The sequence below is a fragment of the Cygnus atratus genome, chromosome 3 (genome assembly GCF_013377495.2).
Source record: "Cygnus atratus isolate AKBS03 ecotype Queensland, Australia chromosome 3, CAtr_DNAZoo_HiC_assembly, whole genome shotgun sequence".
NCBI lineage: Eukaryota > Metazoa > Chordata > Aves > Anseriformes > Anatidae > Cygnus > Cygnus atratus.
The window spans coordinates 49,320,455-49,332,559 of record NC_066364.1 but is presented as its reverse complement, the minus strand read 5'-3'; the positions used below and the strand labels follow the sequence as shown (position 1 = coordinate 49,332,559).

Sequence of the window (12,105 nt, the reverse complement as noted above, 5' to 3'; positions counted from 1 at the left end):
ATTGTTAAATTCTGACTTGCTATTTATATTAAAATTTTAAATGTTCCTTTTTTGTTTTGCATTTTCCAGCTGACATGGGTTTTGCCAGATTGTTCAACTCACCTTTGAAGCCATTGGCAGACTTGGATCCAGTTGTGGTGACATTCTGGTACAGAGCTCCAGAGCTGCTACTTGGAGCCAGACATTACACAAAGGCTATTGGTAAGTTCTGGTGTAAGAATGAGGTTTACCTTTAGGTTTTTTATTGGAAGGTAGCCTTCTAGTAGATATGGTGATAAGCTGACCAACTAGTTTTTTTCCTGAAGTAGCAGTAGATAGAGGCAATAGATCCAGTCTGTAGTGGATAGATCCAATCTACAAAAAATTAACCCAGATTGAAACTTTTTGAAGAGTTGGTGCTTTTATTTTTTCAATGTGAGTTGAGATTAACGATACATATTTTAAACGTATTCTGTTCTTTATTTTTTTATTAAAATATTATTTGGATTGGTCTATATGTTTTTTCTGTTATGGTCTTAGAATCTTCTAAAATCTTCAAAAGGGAAAAAGCTATGGCTATTAAAATGTTTTTCATCTAGAGTGCTACGTATCCAGGTGCTTCTGTGAAGTGTATGGCTTGATAAAGAGAAGTGCAGTCTCCTGCAATGTGTGCAGTCTTCAGATCACTCATTCCTGAGGTCTTCTGAAGCTCCATTTTCAGGAAATGCTGGTAGCTAGGCTCTTATTTTTCTCCCTACTTCATAGGTTCCAGAAGCACAATCAGCCTTAGTGTCCAAATGTTCAGAGAATAAAAACACTGAGATGCACAGGAGGCATCCTGTCTGTGCAGGTGATTGTATCAGAAGAGAATTGCTAAGGAAGTTGAAAGGAAATAAATCATTCCTATTTGTACAGAGGTTGGCTTTCTTGGCAATTGCAGGTACCTTCCTGTTACAGAAATTTTCAGACATGCTATGTGGGCCTTTGTTCAGAAAGGTACAAAACACCATGTTCAAGTAGCATCTTAGTTGTGTAGACTAAATAAGGTTTCATAGTCTCAAATAACAGTTGTTTATCAAACTGTCCTCTTCTGTATGAGCATACCGAAAAAGTTTTAAAAATGAATCACCTGACTTTTGATGTGGACTTGCACTTCACGTTTCTTTACTTCTCTTCTCTGCCATTTAAGCAGAGCATCCATCCAGTGCTGAGCTGCACAAAATGCTTGTTTGTTGATCTTGCCTTCAGAATGTGCAGGATCTGTAAAGAAGGGCAAAAAGACTTCACCATAACTGTAGTCAATGAGCATAGCTAGAAAACCTTCTATCATCAGAGCTGCGCGTTCCCATTTTTGGGGATATACAGATTCAGTCTTGCGGGCAGGTGATCTGCATTTCTATCTTTGGACCAAATTTGTCAGCATGAAGAAGGGAAAAAGTCAGGGTTTATATGATAGGCTTCCTTTTCCTTTGTTGAAGTGGAAAAACTTAACTCTTAAGATGGCAATGTCTACATTAGCAAGTAGTGTGGCAAAGAGAAAGTGTGTCCATAAAGCAAAATGGTACTGAGTACCTAGCACCCATGTTATAGACCTTTTGGAGAAAAGCTAGTACTTTGGGATTTCTCTGGTGTGATTCAGTGAACTACTGCTCATCAGTGGCTGATGCACATCTTTTGGTTTAATTCATGCCAAAGGAATTAAGTTTGTGTACTCTGAGAGAAGTTTGGCTCAGACAATAAAATACAAAAAAGCAGGATCCACTCTGAATCCAGACCATGCTGCTGAGGTATTTTTTTCCAGACAGGTCATGATAACCTCTGAGGAAAAAGATTTCACAACTTTTCTGGATGACCTGTTTCAGTGCTAAATCACTCTCACTGTGAAGATTTTTTTCTTTATGTTTAGTCAACCTGTCCTGTTTCAATTTATGCCCATAATTTCTCATTTTCCTGTCATGTACCACCATTGAAGTATCTGGCTCTATCATCTCAGTCACCTCTCCATAGGAGTTGGGGGCCTGCTTAAAGATCTCTCTTCCATCTGAACAAGTCTCTGTCCTTCAGCCTCTCTCAGGGCAGGTGCTCCAGACCATGACCACCCTGATAGGTCTCCACTGAACTTGCTCTGGTTTATTAAAGTCTGTCTTATATTCAGGCCCCCAAAGTGGCTCAAGTTTCATCCAACAAGTGTTAAATAAAGAGGAGTCATCACTTCCCTGAATCTACTGGCTGTGCTCCTGTTGGTGCAGATCCTACTGATGCTATTAGTCTTCATCACTGGCTCATGTTCTGCCTGATGTCCACCAGACACCCCACATCCTTTTCTGCAGAGATGTTCCCCAGCTGGTCTGTCCCTGACCTGTGCTATTGCAGAGGGTTAGTCCATCATGGGTGCTGGACTTTGTATTTGTCCTCGCTGAATTTCATGAGTTTCCTGTGGCCTGTTCCTCCTGCCTATGTGGTTCCCTCTGAACGTAAGCTCTACATTCAAGCATATTGACTGTTTCCCTGGTTTTCCCTTATCTAAAACTTGAGGAGGATGTGCTCCAGCTCTTCATCATCATCACTGATGAAGATACTAAGTTGGGTATGTCCCATAGACCTCTTTGTTACTTCTCTTGTAATCAGCCTTCAGGCAGAGTATAACCAATTAACCACTGTCCTCAGACTCTGATGATCAAGACAGTTTTTCCTGAAATTCTCAGACTGTAATCTGCTACTTTCCTTCATCACTCCACTGTTTTGTGGGTGTCACAGCTAAGGCTGCCATTGATTCTCACAACCCCAACCCAGTTCTTCCTTTTTTCTAATTAGGACATTTGAGAGATGACATTTGCAGCATCTGTGTGAAAAAATTCACCTCAGTATTCTCCAGAAGTCCCTGTGACGACCGTGTTCATGTCCTGTTTATTCTCCCTGATGCTATTTATCTCGCTCAACTCCTCCCGCAGCGTACCTTGGGTGGGTGAGGCCAGTGTCACCCTGCAGCCAGGGTCCTGGGTGTCACCACTGTCCCTCTGGAGTTCCCCCTTGGTTGAGGCCTCTGATTTCCCAGCGTATCTTCTCAGTGGGTGCTGGAAATGGAGCCTTGCAGTGTGTCCCCGTGCTCCTTCCTGGGTGTTGCACAATCCCTCGTTGTCTGGAGCAGATTTTTAGGGCCTACTTTGCATCTGCCACCATGCAGACTGGCCAGCTGACCTCTAAAGTCTGTTTGCTGCACCTTGCATCAGATGAAAAGAGTTACTAAGAGTGTTTAAAGAAAATATCATTGGAATTACTTTAAATGCTTATAAATTAATGAGATACATTAATTGCCCCGCTCCCATTGATCTTGTGAAACACTGATGCGAGCTGGTTGCTGGTTGATCTGTGTGCATGATAGTGACGAGTTACCTTACCTGGCAGTTACCCATTTTTGATAGGTAGCGTATTGTTTGCAGATTTGGTGAGTAACATTATCTCAGGATCTCTGTTTGAAGAATGAATTAGTACAATGCCATTTTGTTGTTGTTGTTTATTATTATTATGTCATAAGTTACTTGGTTCTTGTCCTGAGGGATCTGCAGTCTATACTAAAACACAGACAGGAGTCCCTATGAAATTTTGGAGATTAATGCTACTTCAGAGAGATTGTTTTTTCCTAGTAGTTTCTTATTTCTAAGGCTTGTATTTCTTGTACCAGACTCACACCCGTGAATCTCCAAGAGGAGTGTGAATGGGTACTGAATGGGTAGTACACAGCATGCAGTGTGGTGTTGAGGGCATTCAAAATTGCTTGGATAGCAAAGTAAAAAATATGGAAATGAAAATGAGGAGAGCTGCAAGGTAAGGTTTGTAGGCATAATAGATTAGAAGAGTATATGACTGAAGAGGATAAGAAAAAAAGATTAATAGGGGCTATCTGTCTGCAGCTTTAAGTAAAGGGAAGAAGTTAGTAACAAAATGACAGCAGTGATGTTAACGTACTTAATGAGTCTAGACTTGTGTTTTGCTTCTAGCGTTATGTGTACTTATAAAAAGGCAGACAATGAGCTAATCACACTAGTGAGAGTTGCAGTTTAACATGAAGGTTTTTGGCAGAGGATGTGATTCTTAAAGCTCTCTTAAATCTCTGTGCAAGAAATACAATTTTAACATCTCTTAAAATTTACATGATCCTCAGGAGCCCTAATGTATCACTTTTCGTAATTGTTCATAAATTATATAAGCCTCTACTTTAACTGCTGTTCAGTTTAACATACTCATTTAAAAGAAATGTGATTTGATACAGCAACTTACGAAAAGGTAAATGGCAGGATACTTGGCATAGTTTATTTTACATAGCTGTTTTCTTATGCCTTATGTATAGTACAAAAAATTGTATAATTATAAATATCAATAAAATCAGGCTAAAAGCGTGGTCATATCAACTTTGGTCTATTCTTTTCCAATTTTGTCACTGTGAGAAATGCTTTTGTTTGAATTTACAAGGAATGCATTGTCAAAGGTTCTCTACTGCAAAACATTGAACATTGTCCAGCACAGTTGCTACAAAATTCAGATGTTTGCTTAAGTTTTTACTGGCTTTTAGTTTTAATTTTTTTGGTGTATTTTCTATATTCTGTATCTCATAATCTTCTTTATCTTAGCTTCACATATAATGTGCATACCAGCAAGTGTGCTTCTGAAATTATTGGTAGAGTATTCATAATATCCTGGACACTGCCAACTATAGTGTCCAATTTGTTTCTATTCTTGTCATAAAGCCTTTGTATATGCTTGCTTACATGTAAGTAATTCTTGTACCTGATCAAAGTATGAAAACAATTTGACTCTTGTCTTGTTTCCTGGACCTGATGTTAGTTACATTTTGTGGATTTAACTCTGGGGAAAAATTGGACTCAATACAGTCTGTATAGAAATAATTAAGTATTACACAAAACAATATGTAAGCATATTTCATTGCTTAAGTGGTAGTTTTTTTACTGACATTTTTCTCTTTATTTAGTATTCCCCATCATCCTCATGAAATACTGTACTTTTCATTTATTTGCTTGCCGAACAAGAAGTTGTTCATAACAAGTATAACATCATATTTTGAGGAGACACAGGAGTCAGGAAAGTACTGTTGCTAAAAACGGAGAAATATCTTTTGCTTTCTGCATGTTAAAAGGATAGTAAAAAGTCTATGTTAGTTTCATGGGGAATAACATAAGTTTCCTGAACTGTGAACATTTATAATCTAAGCCCTACTTGTTAATAAAGTTTCCTATATAATCTGCTACCATAGTTACAAGCAACTAATTTACCAGAGGAATACAAATTGGGAGAAATGGTGTTGTAGAAGTCAAAGTTCACTTTCTATTCTATTACCACAATATAAATCTGTACTAAATTTATTGTAGCCTGTGGAAGCCTTGGTTTGAATTTCCAGCACCATAATTCAAAAGCAGAATCTGTTCCCATATGTCTATTAGATTCTACCACTCTAACAAAGAAGTACAACATGCAAAGAAAAGTAACTTGAACAAACTTCAGGTGAAACCACATGACCGGGAAAATATAAAATGCTTTTGATCGTGGAAACATTAATAGTTATTGAACTCTCAAAAATTTGGCAGCACAACAGAAAATGCTTTTATATTGAAAATACTAAAGAAACAAGGTTGAAGCCACAAGGTTCAATACTCCTTTCATTGATGGGCAAAGACTTCTGCAATATAATTTTAAGGAAAAATAAATGAAATGATTGACACAAAATGAAGGAGAAAGTAAACTGGGTGTCAGGTTGAAAAGTGACATTAGCCAGATTTTTTACATTCTAGGCATATCAAAATAGACAAGAAAGTGACTTTGTAAGTAAAATAAGAAGTAAGGACTTTTCTATCATAGGCTTTTAAGAAAGCATGTAAGTCTACTGTGATTCATTCTGGGACATCTTATAGCATTATACCAAGCAAAGAGCATAATTAAGGTTTGTTTTTATGAAGTTGTAGCTTGTATAGTTAGCAGTGCTATCAGGTAACATTATCTTACCTTTCCTTATCACTTGCCTTAATTAATGAATTAGTATATTTGATAAATGGTAGCAGATGGCTTACAGAATTTTAGATTGTTTGTTTGGATTTTGTTGGCAAAAAAGTTCTTTAGCATGATCTCTCAACCACCCCCTTAGTAAGACTAAAACTGTCCTGCCCCAGAGAAGGATGGGGTTGTTTATTTTGAAAAACCAATCTGAGAACCTGAGGTATCTCTTCAGCTTAGTTACCTTTCCTCACTTGTCTAGATTGTAAATCAGCAGGGATGTCAGCAATGGCCATGTGGCAACTGTGTTTTCCAGCCAAAACAAGATTTACATATAGCAAAACTGTAATTTAAAGTTTGGGCTGCACGCTGTCACCTTGTTCTGTTTCCAGACTGACATATGGATATGGAAGCTGGAAATGTGTGAAAGGTATAAGCTGCTATCAGAATGCCTTTGAAAGCAAACGTCACAGGAAAATATTAGTTGTATCAAAGGGAGTGAGTTTATAATGAACACTGAGGTCCCTTAGAGCTTCAACAACTCCATTCAATGCAGGAAAAGAAGAAAGGGAAATAACTGGGGTGTATTAGGTAGGACTTAGGATGGAAATATGTGCATATGTGTTCCATATCGCCCGTGCAGTGAGTCCCGCACGTTCTGAATGCATCAGATGTACTTGCCATGTGCGCAGATTGTTGGCATGCTGGCCCTGCCGTGGGGCCTCTGGAAATCTTGGACCAATGCCTCAACTTCTTCTGGTCCCTTGTTCTGGGAGGGTGTGTGGGGAGGAGTTGAAATAAGACCTATCTGGAAAATCTTGGTAAACCAGAAACTACAAATGGGGCCAACCAGAAGGCTGAGTAGTCTTTAGGGAAAAAAAAAAACAAAATGCAGGAGGGGGGTTTGTTCCTCACCTGTGGTCTGTGGACCATAGGAGTATGGGGAGTGCTTTTAAATGTCCCTGAGGTAATTTAGAAGGGCAAATCTATAGTCAGTTACCTTCTGTTTGCTGCATAGGGATATGCATCCCTGTTTGTTAGAGACTTTCATTTTGGGGGGGGTAAGGGGTTGTTGGAAAACTAGAAAAGAAAAAGTATAGAGAAGTTTAGAAAATACTCATGTATGTGCTCTGAAAAGAAAAACTCAGGATACACTAGGAAGGGAGCCTTGTTCATGCCCTGGGCAATGTTATACGACATGGGAACTAATTGGATTCAGATGATATTTTGTGGTAAACTTATTTTGGCATGTGGTAAACTTTCTTCATTTTGATTATCACAGTTGTTCTCATTCTTTTTCTGAGAGGCAAAACATTTAAATACCAAAGATTAATTGTTGCTCTCTTATCTAGTTATTGTAGGTACTAGATGATTTACTGCTGTTTTTTTCCTCTTGCTTGACAGTGATCTCTAAAATAGTATACACTTCTTTAAAAAGAAAAATCACTTACTGTCCTCCACAATCTTATCATAGCAGTCACCTAAAAATGTGAAGCTTTATAAAGGGTCATTTATTAGGTCATTTGAATAGAACATTTTAAAGCTACATTAATTAGTATTTTATGAAACTTGAGATGTTGACAGCATCTCAAGGGATACCATCCACGGGATTGTTATACAGTTTAACACATTTCAACTACTTTGAGATCCATCATACCAGTTCTTCTAACTGCTCTGTTGCTCTCAAATATATTATATATTCTCAAATATATTGATGTCTAGAAATAAGCTGGTAAAGCCTGTGGCAGTCGTCAACTCCGAAGAGTCTGGGATATGTGTTCAAGTGTCCATTAGCTTAAGAATTAGGAGAATGAGAACTGACTCACAGTGCCGTGGGTCAGACCCATCTCTGATGTAAATCCATGGGGTGTACTCTAATGTGGGACATACAGAAGTTTTATCTTGTGGGACAATAAGCTGGGTCTCTGGAGACATAGATTTAAATATGAATTCAGTCCCAAGTGTTGTAGGTCTTTTACACCATGTCATTTAATCCATCCCATGTGCTGCTTCATTATCTATAAAATGGGGATGCTACTTAACGGTAGCGTCCTGAAGACAGAATCAGTTAATGATAATAGGGAGCTCCAATAAAAGTGTTATCAATTTTTTGGTTGTTGTTAACTTTGTAAAACTTTTGTAAAAATTTGCCTGAGAACCTGGGATGTTATTTAGCACCTGTTAAGAAATACATTATGGACTTCTTAAAAAAAACAAGCAAAGATACCCCACTGAATTGTCAATCATACCTTGAGTCTGCCAATTGTTCTGATTTAGATTGCTCTGTAAATTAATCTAAAAATTTCCACCTGTGGTCACCCCATACTTTTTCATACGTTTACGATTCTCTCTTCTTCAAAATGTTTGAGGGGAAAAAACAGATGCTTTTCCCTTTTTATTCAGTACTTTGGCAGATTTGCTATTGCATGGTGATTACTCTGACTTAACTGTATGTGGATTGTTTTAGAGTAGGAAAATAACATCAAAAATATTTAGAAGGCACAATATCTTCTGTAGCAATGACTTTGTGTTGAGAAACCACTTTCAGCAAGAGGTGCCTTCAAACATCCATCTATGCTTAGCACTGTGTACATGAAAAATTGTCCGTGATTTATGGGCCAAAAAACCCTCCTTGCCCATAACAGTCTGCCCATTTCTCTTTTTCTTCTAATTTCTTTTTCCCTCAGCCTGTCAGTTTCATGTTCTGCCCAGCTGTTAACAATCATGGGGCCTCAGGAGCAAGCATGTCCTGTGTTTCCCTTCCCTTGTATCTCACCGAGTTTGTTGTTGATCAGGCAGATGAGCTGTGCAGCAGTACCACTGATTCTCTAACCCCCCATCCCCAAGCAGCCTGCTCCAGGAGCTCAGTTTAAAAAATGATTTAGGGTGGGTAAGACAGAAGTTCTCTTTGCAATATCTGCCACAGCCCAGACTAAATAATGGATCCTAATGTGGAAATGGAAAGTAAACGATGATATGAGAAGGCAAGAGTCAGCATTTGGAGGAAGCTGAGTTGCATTTTGCCCACCTTCTCTTCATACTCAGCACCGTTCTGTATGTGTCAGGATAAACTGTGATTCCTTGGAATGTACTGCAAGTACATTGTTCCTTTTACATATATATGAACAGGTGAATGGATTGGTGGAAAACTGAGCTTGCGTCTTAGAGATGATTGGCGCTGCTTTTTTTCTCCTTTCTTTATAAGACAATGTACCAAAGGCTAATTTTATCTTCTTAAATTAAACACAAGGTTTTCATTTAAAGATCCAAAAGGTGGTCTGTTACAAAACCTGCTTCTGTAAACATTTTGCCCTAGCTAACCAGTGCAGTAGTGAAGGCTTTTAGTGTGCTCTGTTTACTACCAAATCTAAACAGTTCATTCACAAAAGTTGTTTTTCGAACTGGGTTGAAAACCAGGTACCTACCAATATAACAAGGTGTGGAGGAATATTTTAGTTAATTCATCAGTTTGATCTTCAGGCACAATTATTTCAGCAATATAAACTGAAACTTTCAACACTGCAGTACTGATTCAGTAGAATGACTCGTTACCAGGACAGTTGGGATTGCTTCACAAGTAGACGTCTTGGCAATAGCTGTGACTGACAGCAGAATTGCATTTCACAGCCGTTTATTTCGTTGCCTAGCCAATATAGACGCTTATAATTATGTAGGAGTTATTCCCAGTGCCTTATTAGAAATAGCTGTAAGGTTGGACTCCTTAGTAACAGAAGTGTTAAGAGATCATGAGGGGTTCTATTGAGAAGGAAAAAGGGGCCTCTCTGTGCATCTAAGAGGCCAGATTTCTTCATGCGCATTCTCTGTTGACTGAAATAAGGTAGGCATCAAAACCTTTAGTAATTCCCAGAAAAGAACGTCTTGACTTGTGAATGGAAGAGGCCATGAAAATACTCTTCACACATGTTCCTTGTAATAACTCAGACTACCAGATAGCAGGCCTTTTGCTCATCTTACATTAGCACTAGAAGGTGCTGACATGCCGGACCTAGTAAAAATAGTTGTAATAGTTACTGACACAAACCAAATGAGAGGACACGACCGGCTGTAAACTCATTGTCCCTCTTCATTTAGCATGGAGTTAACCTCCAAAGAGCTCCATTGTGAACAGAAAAGCTGTTTTGTTAAGATACTCTGATACAGAATTCTGCGTTTAATTAGGGATGAGAATAAAAGTGTATTTCCCTTTCAAAGAACATGTACTGCTGTCTTTTCATTCACTACAGTTCAGAAGAGCACAGAAAATGGCAACCATTTTCTAATGTGCTATGCTATTTGTGCAATATAGATTGTACACTATTGGACATGTTAACTACAGTGATGGACTGAGATGGAAAAAGATGGAGTGGGAAGTGGAAATTAATGGCAAAGCACCGTAATTAGGAATCAGGAGTTCCTGGCCTTCCAGCCCTATGACCAGGTGATACTGTTGAGCATTATTGCATGGGATGAAGTGAATGTGCAAAACTGTGGGTGTTCCCTGAAAAGCTTTGTTAATACTGTTTTACCAAACAGTGGCAAATCTTGCCAGTTCTTAATTCTTTCCTCATTGTAGGAGGAAATTATAACAACTTCTGTATTAGATGTGCCTAGTACTTTGGAGCATAAAAGGCTCTTGTGACCTGTGCGATGGAAAGCTTTCCTACTTCCTTTACTTGCTGCACTTGTTTGATATTTAGTAGGGGGAAGTAGCCCTCAGGCTACAAAGCTGCCCTTTGTGTCACCCATTACACTTCTTGTGCTTTTGATGAGTTGTCACTAAAAGAACATTTTTCTTCTGCTTTTGTTTCCCTGCAAAGCCTTGGCAGCCTGCCAACGTAATGCTTGGACCCTGCGAGGTATAAGCACTGCAGTTGCTGGAACAAACGCAGCAGTGCGTGCTTTACTACATCTTGGAGGTACTGTAGCTGACATAAAAATAATATCCCTCTGCCTTCTCTGACGCATCTGAAGGCTTAGGATTAGGGAGAAAACAAGGCTGTAACACACTGCCCTCCCCAGAGCTCAGCACTTGTCCCAGTGACCTAATTCCCTGCCCTGAGGTGGCATCGCCTAGGGTTGGAGCTCACCCCATTTTCTGGAAGAACTGAGAAAAGAGGAGAAAAAAGATGGGCCAGCTTTCATGTGACCACCACTCTATTCTTTCTCTCCAGGATGTTAGCCTGCCCTACTGCTGGCCTTGATGTAGTTAAGTTTATACAGTAGTAGTTTATACAGTAGTAGTCTTGGAAATACAACTCAAGAGTTTAAGAATTGCTGATGAAAATGTCATATGTAGGATCTGGGGACAAGCAATGAAAATTGTTATAAAAGTGGTATATTTAAAGAATGTTACTTTTTATTATTTTGCAAAGGCAAATATTGGAAACTTGGAAAATATTGGAAAATCAGAAAAAAAATGGTAAAAGTTCAGTTCTTTTGCTTTATGCTATGACTGCTGCTAAGTTTGCCTTTTGCCTGCCTTGAGGATGCCTGTCTACTTTAGTACATGGGTTGTACAGGGAAAATAGAAAGTTGCATATAAACTCATAAATCTGGAATTTCTAAATTTTGGGATGTGAATGTCTGTAAATTAAAATTTAAGTTCTTTAATGTGGATTCTTTGCAGTTGTGTTTTTGCTTCACAAAAGGACTTACTAGTGCCCCTCATCTTACTGCCACTCCCCATACTAAGTCTACTATAGCTGTGTTGTCGTGCTTACTGTAGTAAGTTAAGTGTAGTCTTGCCAATTAATATGTCTAATGCACAGCAGAAGTCTGAAGTCATATGATCCCAGGTTCTTCATTTAATGCAAATATACTGAGGAATAGAAATTTAAGTGGGAGAATAATTCGACAACTTAAAATAATACAGTATAGACTTCTGTTTTTCAGTGAAGTTCTGTTGCAGTGCTGGTTGTTAAAGATCAGTAAAACATTGCCTGACTTGTGAACAAGTGATATCCAATTTCTGACCCTTTGCTCACCACCTGACAAAGTTTTTCGCTTCCCTTGGAAAAATCTGTTACATTTAAATGCTTGACCCATTATCAATTCTTCATAGGTGTCAGATTTAAAAGGCTAGTGACCTCTCTTTCCTCAGCCTTCTATTTTGCTGACTGAAGT

The 12,105-nt window shown here is 38.6% G+C and overlaps 1 protein-coding gene across 3 annotated transcripts in view; it reads left to right on the top strand.

The window, feature by feature from the left end:
- CDK19 (cyclin dependent kinase 19) overlaps positions 1–12,105 on the top strand; it is a 127,058-nt gene that overhangs the window by 91,106 nt on the left and 23,847 nt on the right. For all 3 annotated transcript variants that reach the window (XM_035564833.2, XM_050709864.1, XM_050709865.1), the window contains exon 6: positions 70–201. In XM_035564833.2, the coding sequence (XP_035420726.1) occupies positions 70–201 (132 nt within the window). The remainder of the gene's footprint in view (positions 1–69; positions 202–12,105) is intronic.